At 31.7% G+C, this 14,396-nt stretch overlaps 2 protein-coding genes across 2 annotated transcripts; one reads left to right on the top strand and one right to left on the bottom strand.

The window, feature by feature from the left end:
• Positions 1 to 173: 173 nt before the first annotated feature.
• Positions 174 to 5,107, bottom strand: LOC124847147 (uncharacterized). The gene is made up of 11 exons (XM_047324562.2): positions 4,787 to 5,107; positions 4,488 to 4,582; positions 3,487 to 3,544; positions 3,041 to 3,235; positions 2,758 to 2,834; positions 2,435 to 2,517; positions 1,912 to 1,963; positions 1,393 to 1,461; positions 919 to 1,005; positions 759 to 820; positions 174 to 592 (listed from the first exon to the last, which is right to left on the bottom strand). The coding sequence occupies exons 1-11, from the start codon at positions 4,902 to 4,904 to the stop codon at positions 496 to 498; spliced, it is 993 nt and encodes a 330-aa protein (XP_047180518.1). The 5' UTR covers positions 4,905 to 5,107; the 3' UTR covers positions 174 to 495.
• A 3,260-nt stretch (positions 5,108 to 8,367) lies between these two features.
• LOC124847124 (zinc finger CCCH domain-containing protein 14-like) lies at positions 8,368 to 13,928 on the top strand. Its single transcript, XM_047324524.2, has 3 exons — positions 8,368 to 8,601; positions 9,051 to 9,111; positions 12,975 to 13,928. The coding sequence occupies exons 1-3, from the start codon at positions 8,529 to 8,531 to the stop codon at positions 13,735 to 13,737; spliced, it is 897 nt and encodes a 298-aa protein (XP_047180480.1). The 5' UTR covers positions 8,368 to 8,528; the 3' UTR covers positions 13,738 to 13,928.
• The last annotated feature ends 468 nt before the right edge of the window (positions 13,929 to 14,396 follow it).

Here is a 14,396-nt window from a genome sequence, read left to right as displayed (position 1 = left end):
TGTCAGAGGACAATCCCGAAACAATTAATTAGTTAAGTCATTTCCTATTCATTTTGAAATAGACTTCTCGAAATGTATTCTAATTTCATGAGTCAATTCCTATCTATATGGGATGGCGGCTCAAAACATTCATGGAATGTACAAATATAGAGATCCTTAATCAAACCAAAATAAATCTTAAAAGCTTTTCTTTTTTCAAAGTAATTAAAATGCTACATTTAGCAAGCTATTATTACTGACTGGATTTTAGAATAATGTTAAATTTGGCATGCTATTATTACTGACTGAATTTTAGAATAAACATTAAAAGAACCGTCCAAAACACTCAAATTTCCATCTACACAAATTGAATCGAATTGAACGCTTCTTGTTTTGCAATCTAGGAATGCAAGTAAAATGTCCATCTTTGAAGGAGACTCTTCCTCAAGGTTTTACCCTTCAAACACCTCTTAAGGCGTGCTTAGTTTTTTTGAGCATCCGGCCCAGGTGCTGTTACTATGATTTACCTGAAGTAGTAGCTTCTTCATCATGTTGTCTTTGGTTCGCATCTTCAGCAAAATGAAGAGGGTCTTCATTCTCATTTGTGTCACCACTGCAATCAGTTCAGCAACAACTTCGTATATTAGAGAAATCAAAATGCTGTAGGCACCTCAATCTACTCGTGAGGAAAACTTGACAACAGGACTGTGTGAGCTACTATGCAGTGATTCAGCATTAAAAGAAAGCAAATTTATCGTACAAAGTGTGAAATTACATACCCAGAATAGATAATAAGACCTACAACAACAGCACCAAAGGCCACATAGTACATCCAATCAACCTGGAAAGCAAAATTGGCACTTGAAATGTTAGTAAAGTCTGCATGCCACACATAAGTTGATTGGAAAAGATTTGCAACATTCAAGGGTGATGTTAGACCTTCTCGTGGTAAGCGAAGATGCGAATTAAGACCGCCCACATGTCCGACGTCAATAGAGACAAATTTAACATAGTGGAACCATTGATCTGTGACAACAGAATATTTTAAAATGCTAGTTCTCATTTTGGTAAAGCTAAGCTAAAGCTAAACTGTAAGATGGTTTAACGCCACATAACAATTCAACACTGAGTTACGCAAGAGAGATGTTGTCAAGAATCAGGCAGGTATGAAAAAAGTACTGCGCAAGATTCTCAAGCAACTTCAAGGGTGAACAATTTTTTACAATGCTAACAATTATTGAATAGTTGGATCAAATAAATTTTCTTAAGTGTAAAATTAATGGAAAATTATTCAATAGAGTAAGAAATAAAACCAAAAATTACTTCCATTTAGTGTGATCACTTTCTTTACATTTAGTAACCTACAATTTCAAGCTACAAAATCTGCAGAATCATTGTAGTTTGAAAACACACCTTTAGTAGGACAGGCACTAAAGAGTAAAACAAAAACATAGCCACCGAAAATCCAACAAAAGGAAGCGCCTGCAGTCACCATTCCAAGCAAGGGTCATGAATAGCATAAATAATAAATTGCCATGTTGCTAAATCATAAACAATTTGATGTAAAAAACAGATAGTTTTTAAGGGGATGTAGTAAAATGTAAAACAAAACTAGAAAGTAGTGTATAATCATTAGGCCACCTGTGAGTGGGGATGGTTCTAAATATTTACCCCTGACCTCAAGAGAAAGGGGCACATTACCATTCTTAGGACCAAATTCATTGTTTCGTTCCAAGATTGCAAACAAAAAGCAACTCGGGATTTTGTGGTTCTTCCAGACATAAAGAGAAGGACCATGTGAATGAAGTCAACCACGGACATCTTAGACAGATTCTTTCGGCCTTGCAGACATCTTAGCCGAAGTGAAACTTTGCTAATCACTCAAATAATAGTTTGCAAGAGAGAGTGTTATAATTCAGAGAGAGAACTTACTGCACCAGCTGACCAGTGAATAGATTTTAGCTCATTGCGCTCAAGTATGCTTCTGTAGTACGTTAATCATTAAGACCAAAACAGGAAAAGAAAACTAAGAATGTGATGAGTGTAATAGATACAAATGTTTTCTAAATTTAAAAAAAAAAAAAACTTTGATACCAAAATTATCTTTATATCAGCTCATTGTAATTAATTTAAGAACTACTCTCTATTTTAACATTTCATAGTTAATTATAAATTAAAATTCCCAGTACAAAATGACATAGTTCGATTTACTTAACCAGAGTAAAGCAGTTGCAATTAAACACTTCAGCTATCCAACGGATGAATAGTATAGCAATTCCAAACAAATACAACTATGCTATAGATGTTGGTAATGTTTGAGCAAGTGTCATAAAATGGATTCCTCAATGCAAATTTAACAAAGCACAAGATTGAGGAAATAAACAGGTAGAAGAAGTTAAGAAATATTATTCAACAAAAGGATCTAAGTCTACTCTTAAATTAATTTCAAGGATACATTTGAATGGCACTGACAATGCCACCGAAGACACCCAACATTGCCATCAACTCAACTCTGTCAGCATTTTTCACTAGAAACTCCTGTAAATTGAAAGAAATAACAATACCAAAAGAGATTACTCATAATGAAATATTAAGTGTGGATGAATCATGTGGGAGCATCTCAATTAGCTCAAATGCATCATATTCTTGATGTCAACATCCCAGATCAAGCTGACTTGGAAATTTGGATCAGTGAGATAAGATTTTCAATATGATTATATGCACATAGTAAATTGAAAATTGCAAAATGTTTTAAAAGTACAAGTGCAATCAGTTTACCTCGCTGACATTGCTGACAGCATACAATGTAGCACCAGCAATAACAAGAAGATCCCCTATACGAGGGTTGCTTCCACCTGTAGCATGTGCACATACGATTTGACAATTACCATAATAAGAAAGATATACTTTACTTATGACAAATGACAAGGTCAACATGTACTAAAACGAATTTGAAAAACAAAGATATTGAACACACAACTCTAGCTTTCTAAATTCGCCTGTGTAGTGTTGGTGTTTACACATGCACAGGGGTCAATCTCGGAAATTATAAGCCACCAACCTGCTCGATCGCCTGCATGGACATCTGAAAATACAACCAGGACAAGGCCGGCAAGGCAAACAAGTACACCAGTTATCTTTAATAATCTATATTTTGTTTTTAGGAAAATCCACGTAAAAAGCATGACACATGGGATGGACCAGCAGTCAAGCAGCATCACACTTGTTAGTGATGTGTATTGATACGCCTTCACAACTGTTCAACAGATGAGAATTAGCATGTAATTCACCAAAGTAAAATGATTCAACTCAATAGGTAACTTGCTTCAATAGAATAAATACGAATTGTCCTATAAAGAAAACATTAAAGTTATACTGAAGTAATCTAGATTTGGAAAATTAAGTTTGAGGCAAACAGGCTTGAGCAGATTGAATAAAATTATATTAATTTCAATTTTCAACAATGTTCCAAGTACTTACTATGTCTTTGCCATCAGAAACACTTACCGAGAAAATTTGCTTCAACATCAACCAAGCCAAGAAGTATGTAATAATACCATTTTGCCTGCACCAATACCGTATGGGTTAGTGAAAATAACTTGGGATGTTCAATGCTCAAAAGAGAACAGAGTTAAAGGATCATATCAATATATCTTTTAAAGAAAGTCGTCTCGCACCCTCTCGTTGAAGGTTCATTCTTTTTTACCAAGAAGTTAATGAATATTACATCTCAGTGTTATGAAGTAAAAACAGTATAATAAAATTACGTGTCCTAAAACTGTGGTAGTTTATATCTCCATAACAGCTTCCCAAGAATATTGTCAAAATTTGTAGATAGATAGGATCGTGCAAATAGATGGAACTTTTTAATACTGGCTAGAGATATCACTGATCCACCATTACGAATGTAAAACAAAAATAGAAGATTCATAGACATTTGAGATACCATTCTTATCCAAAATTCTTTTTACTCTAATTCTTTATGAACAACTTTTTTACTTATACAGATACCCATATATTTCAGCACCATTATGGTCACCTCTGGGTCTGCATTATAGTCACCTCTGGATCTATACAGTGCTACATCAACAATTCTCTTTACAAAATTCCAGAGCAACCAAATGGCTCTGCAAATTCGTAGTTTCTTTCTGCCACCTTCAAGTGATTTTCATAAAGCATCCCTTTCTCTTATCATGAAAGTAATAATAAATACACCACCAATACCAAACCTTGTGCACGTGATGTTCATCATTTAAAATGACAGCACAGTATGAAAGCACAGATAAGCTGAAGGCATACAAAAGATACTACCAATAGTTTGCTGCCATCTAATGAAAGCATCAGCTTAAAATGAGATGAAGGTGATAAGCACAAATCAGATATAAAAGAATGTTTCGAATATTCTTCCTTCAATTTCACAAAAAAAAAAAAAACAAAAATTAAAATTAGTAGTTATCTAAGGCAAAAGCATCATGTATTGCAAACAAATCAAAGCCCTGGTCTATAACCTTAAGTGCTTCCCTTCTGTACAGAACAATGCTCCCGTAGACAATAGCCAAAAACACGTAGTTTAAAAACGACTGTGAAGTTGGTGCATTAATCCCTGTGAGGTGAGGAAGAACATAGCATGTTAAAACGAAATTCAGAAAGCAAAACCTACTGATAAAAACACACGTTGACAATAATCAAGTCAATCCAAAAATGTTCATTAACCAAAGACTTCCGTGGACTACCAATCAAGAACCAAAAAGAAACTAGAAGAGAGAGAATTTCGGTGAATCGTAGGAGAATGAGAATGCAGCCAAACCTTTTTTGGCCAATTCAGAAGAGGTGAAACCAGTTGAAGTGATCAGAAGAGAGAGAAACTGTCCCAACCCAAGACCTATTAACGTGTTTTTGTTCCTAAATTGCTCGAAAGTGATCATCTTTTCCTATTGCCCGGGAAAAAGAAGTCAAAATATAAGATAGAATGTGAAGTTCAGTAACACCCTTTTGCAGACACTGTGCTATTTACTATTGAGGATGTTCCAAAGGACCGAACTTTCAGAGGAAGAAGCATGACAGACTCTCTTAAGAGGTTGGGCTGTGTTTGGGTGAAATCATAAACAGGTCCTCTGCGGAGTTTACAAATTATTAGGGTTGTAAGTGTCGTGATAATTCAATTAATCTAATTTTTATCAAACTCAATTAAATTGATGGGTCAGTTTTACGTTCTTTATTCACCGACTTCACCAATCTAAGTCAACTTAATTATAATTGAGTTATATAAGTTAAATAATTTATTAAAAAATACTTTAAAATAAATTCTATCAATATTTTTTAATAAATATAAAGTAATAAAAATACTTATGTTATGATACGTAAATAAAACTAATCAGATAATAAAATATAAATCCGTTATATGAATAATATTTTCGTTATATATTTGTTATCCAGTCATCAAATTTAAAATTTATGAATTCTTTACTTAATTCATTCTAATTGAATGTAGTAATAAAACCGATTCATTTTAAGGACGTAACCGAATACACAATAAATATAATATAATTGGATTAGATATGTTGCATTGATTTCTGCCGTACTACTTGGAAAATTTGGTGATAGCATTTAATATTTCTCTTGCTAACATTCAAATTAGAAAAAAAAAAGTGTACTGGCGATAGAATTTTTCATTCAATAATTTAAGAATAAATAAATTATGTTTTTTTAATATTGATTTTATATAATTTAGAAAAAAAATATTTTTATATTTTTTTATTAGTTCTTCTGTTCTTGTTTTCTCTTAGTTCACTGTTTTTTTATATGTAGGACAACTTTTTTGTTGGTCTTTTTTTGTCTTGTTGGCTCTTGAGTTACACTATTTCATCGTAGGAGAAAGTGTTTTGTTATCTTTCACTTGAATTTGCAGTATTGTATAACACGGAAAGTTTTTGGTTGAATTTTTTTTATAAGAGTATATGACTGATTAAAAACTTTAATTCAAATGGAATTTTTTTTGTAATTTTCAACTCCATTGAGTTTATGTAGTATAGGATAATTGTGACTGTTTAAAAGTATAATTGTTTTGCATGATAAATATGATTTAAAATACAATAATACAATTTCACTACCAAAATGACTTTCTTGATCACTCGTTATAACCTTAGGTACTATAACAAAAAAAATTAGTTCTTGTAAACAATTTTTTAATTATTATTATTTATCACTTTGACCCCGTACACATAATAATAATAATTGAAATATAAGAATATAAGAATTGAATAAAAATTATGAAATAATAACATTTGAAATTTTAATGACTATATGCATATTTTTAATGAAAATTACGAGGCAGATTGAGTTTAAAAAAATTGAATTTTTTTTATTTGGATTAGTTTTCAATCGATTGACTTAAAATTTGGGTCACCTAATTTAATTTAATATTTTATTATTTTGTGTTTCAATATTATTAGTTAATATTCCTTTTATTATATGCTAGATGAGGTAAAAAAAGAATGTTATAAGAGAGAAAAATATTATAGATTTATTTATTCAAAAATCTAATATTATAAATGAAAAACGAATACAAAAATTATCAATATTAAAAACTTATTTGTTTGTCTTTTGTGTTTGTTTTTTTATTATATGACATATTATTTTTATTATTTTGATTTGTCTTTCAAGTTTAACATTAGTGAAATTTATTTAGATTTAAATTAATTTTTTTTATTTTAAAAAAAATATAATTAAGTGAGTGAGTAACCCAACTCGTTTAACCTACCAATTTATGGTGAGTCGGTGAGATTTAAGTTTTTTCAGTTTCCTAATAAATAAGTCAAGTTGGATTGACTTGCTAAGTGACAAACCCGAACCCGTAATATATTGGATTGAGTCAGATCTGTCCTTTGAACAACTTTAAGTTATGAATATTCTCCCCATGTTATTAATATTCTACAGCGTTATTCTTTATTATTAAACCCAAAATGTTACTATTTTAATTCGTAATTAAAAGTAAGATAAAAAATTAAACCAAGCGACAAATTAATTATAATTTTTTTAGCCAACACTAATTACAGAAAGTAACACGATAAAAAAGTGAAAAAGAAGAAAAATTGCATGTGTGGTATGTTTGAAAAGACAGAAGAAAAGTTGAAGAAGAAGGTCGGAGTCAAAGAGGTGGTTTCTTTCACATAAATTGAAAGATATAAATTTATTAAGTGTTAATAGATCATACAAATTTATTAGTGATTTAATTAAAAATTTTCAAATTTATTATAAACTTAAAATATAATTAAGTGCAAATAAAAATGATGAGATCATACAAATGATTTACCTTATAAATAGTCACGTGTTAATGTTGAATTATTTATTTAAATCAAATTTTAATGATAATTTATATATTTTTTATTCTACCTTTAATTAATCATGAAATAATTAAATTTCAATTATTTTTCACTAAAATTTTATTTATTTTATTAAATATCAAGAATAAATGTTTTATATATAGTGTTTTTCTTAAATATTACTACAAAAATATATTATTGCAGTTTAGTAAATATATAAGATATTTTTTATATTAACATATTATTCCATTTAAATTATGAATTATTTGTTAATTTGACATTTTAAAAATGTTAATCATAGAGTTATTATTAATTATTTTTAATTTTTATAACCAAATTTTATAACATTCAAATACTTTTACAATAATCATTTTAACTTATATTATTAAACATCTTAAAACTTCCTATAAATTTTTTTCAACATCTCAAAAATTAGTTATCATCACAGACATTACAACAAAATTTACTAAATTAAGGAACTTTTATTTCTAATATCTTTAACTACTCAAAATAGTATTTATTTTATTTAAACCAGTACATTCATTTTTTTAATTCAAAAATGGAAAATTAAAATTATATTTTCTATTATAAAGTTTTTATTTCAAGAAAACTACAATAATAAATTTAACTTCAAATCTTGTTATAAAAGTAATATTACAAAAACAAAACAAAAAAATTTACCTTGTTCTTCCTGTTAAACTAATTAAAATTTAATATTAAAATTTATAATCAAATATTTTAAATTAATCTTCTCTAATTTTCAATTTTAACTTATTATTTTATATATATTTCAAAGAATAAAAAGTATACGTTTTTCTAAGTTGCATGGTTTTTCAGGAATAGAAATATTTTGGTGAAAGAACGTGATATTTATGTGTAAAAATTTATTTACATATTAGAATTATGTCTCTAAATTTTTAAAGAAATTATATTTTTAAAATTAAAAAGAGTGAATTTTATTTATAGTATAATAAAATGAATGCTTGATAAAAAAAAAAAAAGGTTGGTGAGATAAGAAAGAGATAGGGCATGATGTCCATAGATCTAAGATGATATATATACAGGCGGAAGAGAGAGAATGAGATGAGGTAAAGAAGATACGTACGTAGCCTATTCTTTGATGCTCTTGCTCTTGCTCTTGCACTGCCACATCCAAAAATATTAGGGTTAGGGTTTCAGCTCAAACCAACTGTCAGTGGATCTATTCTCTGTTGCTTTTGCGTTTCCATGGATCATCGCAAGAGGGGGAGGTCTGAAGCTGCCTTCAATGTCAATGGCGCCGCCAAGAAATTCAGACCAGGTTTGCTTTTATTCTTTCATTACTTACCGTCTTCTCCTTTTCGTTCTGCTTACGACTTACGCACACTTCCGATTTGTTTTCACTTTTATCGGCTCCTTTTCTCTTTAACTGTTCTTTTTGTTTTCATCTGCGCGAAAAATGATTAACAATGGAAGAGCGACGAAAAACAGTTAAAACTCCGTGTTCTCTTTCACCGTACAGATGCAGTTTTGTAAATATTTTACCTTTCCATATTATCACAGCAATTTACCTTTTGTCGTGGTAATATGTATGAAATGTTGAATTATTTTCTCGGGCACCTTCTCCGAAAACACTCGGTATAAGTTAGCTTAAATGAGCTGATATTGGTCAAATAAGAAGAAGAAATAGTTATTGGATGTTATCCAAGTTGAATCATAAAAGATCAATGGAATCTTAACTGAGAGAACTTAATTAATGTTTTGTAACAGAAACGGACTCCTTTCCAACTGGTTTAGGAAGCAAATCGAAGCCATGCACAAAGTTTTTCAGGTTCAAATCTTTAACTTATCTAAAATAAAAATTTAATGCACTTTCGTATATGTATAAATTTTATAATGTTTTAGATAAAATTGGTACACAATCTCTTCAAGCTGAATCCATATGATCTGACTAATGAATTGGGTAGTTAAAGCTGTGATACAGGTTCTACTTCTAATTATGATAACAAGACTATGAACAGAAATTGTTGATTCCCAAGAATGATCAGTTCTATTAAGTGCTTCCTGGGCAATATATAATTGAAAGCAGTTCTATGGGATGCATAACTTGATCTACGTAATTGGTCGTATACAATTTTCTGCAATCTTTTCAAGTAAATGGGTGTGATGCCAACCACTGAAATGGCTAGAGCAGTACAGGGCCTAAGACATATATATCTATCAATACTCCAAAACATTAGTGGATGGAATGGTGCTTAAAAGCATTTACGACACTCTTCTTTCTTATTTTTGTATGGAATTTTGAATTACCTGGTGTTCAATTGATCTCTATGATACAATGGTTCTTACGTTGATTATACTGCTTAGCTGATATATGCTATTGTACAATTGTTTGGTATATTACTCTCCAAGCTGATATCTGCTGTATTTTTGTCGCCTTATTTATATTGAAGTCTGAAGATTTCCATTCGATTCTGAATGCATCAATTTGAAGATTAGCCATGGCTTGGAAAAGTAATGGCTAAATTGAAAGAAAGGATATTGAGCTACAAGGACAAAATAATATAGAGTTTGTAACCATGGAAACTGGAAAGGCTTTAGAGTTTTAGGAAGAGCATAGTGATAATTTGAAATTATTGAAGTTTTTACTTCTGTTGAATATAATCATTCTGCTTAAGAGCCTGGTACCTCACCAGCTTATAGTCCCACAAACAATATTCTGGTTGTTCCATGGGTGACTAATAATATATATTGGATTCTCTTCACCCTTGCAGATATACAAAAATCATAACATCTTCCATTAGCAATTATTTTCTTTTGCAAATCTCCCCAACTCTTTTGCCAAATAGGACTTTAAATTCACTGCAAGGTATTGTACCTTCAGATTTTACATTAACTTAGCTTAAACATCTTTTCTAGGATGGCATAGCTGTTGTCATGTATTTATTGTAAATCCTATTCAATCAGAATTCTTCCTTGTGCAGACCAGTCGCATTCTTTGTCCCTTCCTCTCTTTCATTTGCTGTGGAATCGAAAACAATCTTTTGTTGTATTCTTAGTTTGTCAGTTTTAATGGCATTTTTGTCAACTTATATTAATTTAATTTTAATTCTTTTTTATGGCTAAAAATTTCTTTCTATAACTGTTTGTTAGCTGATTGGAATCTTGATTCAGATAGATTTAATCTGTTTATGTTTAGCGTTAGTGCTAGTTGCATCGTCTTGATTCTTAATCAGTAACTATTACGTAGAAGTTTGACATCCTTCTCTTGCTTGACAGTAAGCAAGGTAAGCTATGTTCATGACTTGATAGTGAATTTTTTGCTTGATAATTTGCAATATCTTTCACCCATCTGTGCTAGGAAGCGGCCCCTGCTGATGGGAGCTTAATACATGTTTTTAGTTCCTTATATGATACATATTCTGCACCTGATTTTTTTACAAAAATATATATTTTACAATATGTACGAACATTTGTTAAATATTAGGATTAAGCCTTATACCTGTTTTTTTTTTTCGGCTCAAGGTTTGATTTTTCGTAGTCTTTACTTGTGAATTTATTGTTATCTCTGGCTTGAAACATGGAGAGATTATGGGTTTGTACCTGGTGGTTTGTTTTCAGTTAATGCTTTCAATTTTTTTAGTCTTAGTTGATAAAATCCTATAATGATAAGGAAGTGGGTCATTCTTGAACCTTGAGTTATTCAATCAACCTTTTTTATCACTATCGGTTTGCATATTATGCTGACATTTACTTTAAACTGAGGGAGCCGCTGATTTGCAATGTTTCACGTTTTGGATTTCTGTTCAAGTTCATTGTCATTCCTGATTTATACTGGTGATTATCTCTATTTGAATTGAAGATGGAGCTTTACTGATATCTGTATTTATGAACCATTAAAAATTGTGATGTTGTCATCCTTTCTCATTTGCTCTCTTCCTTAGAAGATACAGATAAATGCTGGGAGTGTTTGTCAATTGTCTAGCAAGTTAGGACCCTTGAATGCCTTGGTAGTCTATAATATTGTATATGATTGCTTGTTTACATTAGGAGTGTGATTGCCGGCCCTATGCTTGGTTAGAAATGGAGGAGGGAGATAGGATACAAATATCCAATTTCCACTATTTGTAAATTCATCTTTTTTTAAGTTTTCTCTTGTAAATTTGTCTTCATGTGTCTATGTTCTGCTTGTGTTTTTAATCTGTGTTTTTATCTATTTTTACTCGTGAGTTTTCCCCTCTCTTGTTTTCTCTGTTCCATGTGTCTATGTTCTGCTTGTCCTGTCTCTGGTCTGATTTCTTAGGTCTCCACTCACATATCCTCATTAATCTGTGCTTTTATCTGTTTACCCTGGGGTTTTTCGCCCCTCTTGTTTTCTTTGCTCCATTAGTCTGTGTTCTCTGTTTAGTTTCTCTCTAATATGAGTGTTAGTTATGTACTTTTGGTCATATCTACTCCCGGAAACCCAAATTATTCATTCCTTTTTCTCCATTTATTGGTAGTCAGCCATAACATTTTTGTTACTAATTTTCTTGGATGATTGCTTAAGGGATGAGACCTATAACTTCTTATTGTTAATTGTGAACATCTCAAGATTTGAGTATTTTGAAAATTTATATGTATTTAGTATGAATTATATAAAATGTATGAGAAACGTTAAAAATACAAGTCATGTTGCTATGCACCGTAATGTTTTTGTGTTTTTGGGGACAACTGTACGGTTTACTTCCTGGACTGGTAGTTGTGTCCTCTCTCGAATCTGAACGGCTGCTTCTAATTCAGTCTAAAGTGACCACGGTTAATGCATATTTATGTTGTTCCTTGTTGAAAAGAATATCAGATAGACATTACAAGTTACAATAGAAAATTGATGTATGTGAAAATTACTTACGAAGAAGGAACAAGACTATTTTCGTAAAACTCATGTGACTGTGTCACATGGATCCTAGATTTTCGATTATCTTTTGTTAATGTGTATTCTTAATGTTCGTTCAATTGGGAATTTGATGTTTGTAGCCCCTCTATGTTTGTTGCCTCTACTATGAGAAATCAGATTGAGCATTGTTGATTGCTGAATCTTATTATTTTAGACTTCAAAATGATTTATAGTTTCTATATTACTGTGAATTAGATATGCCATTCTGTAGTTTGTTTCGTATGTTTTCTCCCATAATATGTGCTCAAATTTCTAATCTTATTTGTACTTGATTATAATGCTCCTAGCACTATTCTCTTATTTTGTCTTTAGAATAATTTGCTTGCTTACTTATGAAATACTTTACCAGTCTGAACCTGCTTTTTCCCCCCTGTACTGTCTTTGGGTATTCAATATTTTTTGTTACTTCGGTCATCCATCGTTAGTATTTGCACTGCTAAGAATTCCCAGATAACGTTATATTGTATTTGCTTAGCTAGAGGAAGATGTTCTTAATTATGAAAATAAAGAAAAAAGGCATTAGTTTTGTAAGGGAAAGCATTCTTGATACATTTTAAATGAATCATCTTAATTCTTAAACGATGCTACTTTGGTGTATATTATTTGTCTGTCACTTTTTCGGCTAATTTTCAGTTCATACTTCGTAGAGTGAATTAGTATTTCACTTAGGTCCCACCTCTACCTGTATAAGCTTTGGAATCTTACTAGTTGGATATGTTATTAACCTCTTATGTCATCTTCTTTCCTCTATAATGCAGCACCTCTGGCTGTCCATTTGGTGAAGGATGTCATTTCCTGCATTATGTTCCTGGTGGCTTCAAAGCAGTCTCTCAGCTGATCAATGTTGGGAACGATCCTGGTATTCCTCATGTTGGTAGAAATCCTATTCCACCATCCTTCCCTGATGGGTCTTCCCCTCCAGTTGTTAAAACCCGATTGTGCAACAAGTTTAATACCGCTGAGGGTTGCAAATTTGGTGACAAGTGTCACTTTGCCCATGGTGAGTGGGAGCTTGGCAGGCCTACGGCCCCATCATATGAAGATCCCCGTGTTATGGGACAAATGCCAAGCAGCAGGATCGGTGGACGTCTGGAGCCCCCACTTCCAGCTCATGGCGCAGCTGCCAGCTTTGGAGCCTCGGCCACTGCAAAAATTAGTATCAATGCCGCACTAGCTGGAGCAGTGATTGGAAAAGGAGGCGTCAACTCAAAGCAAATTTGTCGTGTAACAGGAGCTAAACTTGCCGTAAGGGATCATGACACGGATTCTAACCTCAGAAACATCGAGCTTGAAGGCAGTCTTGATCAGATCAAGCAAGCCAGTGCAATGGTACACGAACTTATTTTAAATCTTAGTTCTGCCTCTGGGCCTCCAATGAAGACCTTTACTACACAGACTTCCGCCCCGGCAAGCAACTTCAAGACCAAGCTCTGCGAAAACTTCGCTAAAGGTTCCTGCACTTTTGGGGAAAGGTGTCACTTCGCTCATGGAACTGATGATTTGCGCAAGACTGGAATATGATAGTGTTTTAATATAGCTTACATGGTTTTAGCGAGGATTGAATTGTGCAAAATTTTCTAGCTTTTCAATTTTTTTTCTCAATCAGCTTCTAATTTGCTACATCGTAACTAATGGTGAGTCTTACCACAGCTTCTGAAATTCGATTGCCTCACTATCACTATTTTATATTTCATGTTGGCCACTTCCTTCCATTATTTGTTGCCACATTAACTTTTAAAATACAAAAAATAGAAACACGATCGCTTTCCCTTTCTCCCCTGTCCAATTTTACAAACTTTATGTTAGACTCATGGTTATTATATTCCCCATCCCTTTTTCTTTTAACCTATTTTTTTTATAGCAAGAAAAAGGTCTGTGGTGTGTCTTTGGCTAACAGTGAACATTTAGAAGAAGTACGACAATATGAAAAAACAAGATGATATATGAAATTCTGATTAGAAATGTAATTACTCATAGATATCCTATCTTACCGGTGAATTGTATTACTGAGATTCTTTATTGTAATTTACATAGCTAAGGAACACACCTTTTAGTTATAAGAGGCAACTTATTTCTATGTTGTGTTTGAAAATAAACCATACAATAAAAAATTATGTGTTAATTTAGCAATCATAGGGTTTACTGCTGGATTGTAGGTGATTGAAGAGATTTTTTATATT

The sequence above is a fragment of the Vigna umbellata genome, chromosome 8 (genome assembly GCF_029865625.1).
Source record: "Vigna umbellata cultivar VRB3 chromosome 8, Vumbellata_1.0, whole genome shotgun sequence".
Classification (NCBI taxonomy): Eukaryota; Viridiplantae; Streptophyta; class Magnoliopsida; order Fabales; family Fabaceae; genus Vigna; species Vigna umbellata.
The sequence above is the reverse complement of the archived record's forward strand: the minus strand, read 5'-3'. Positions and strand labels throughout refer to the sequence as shown.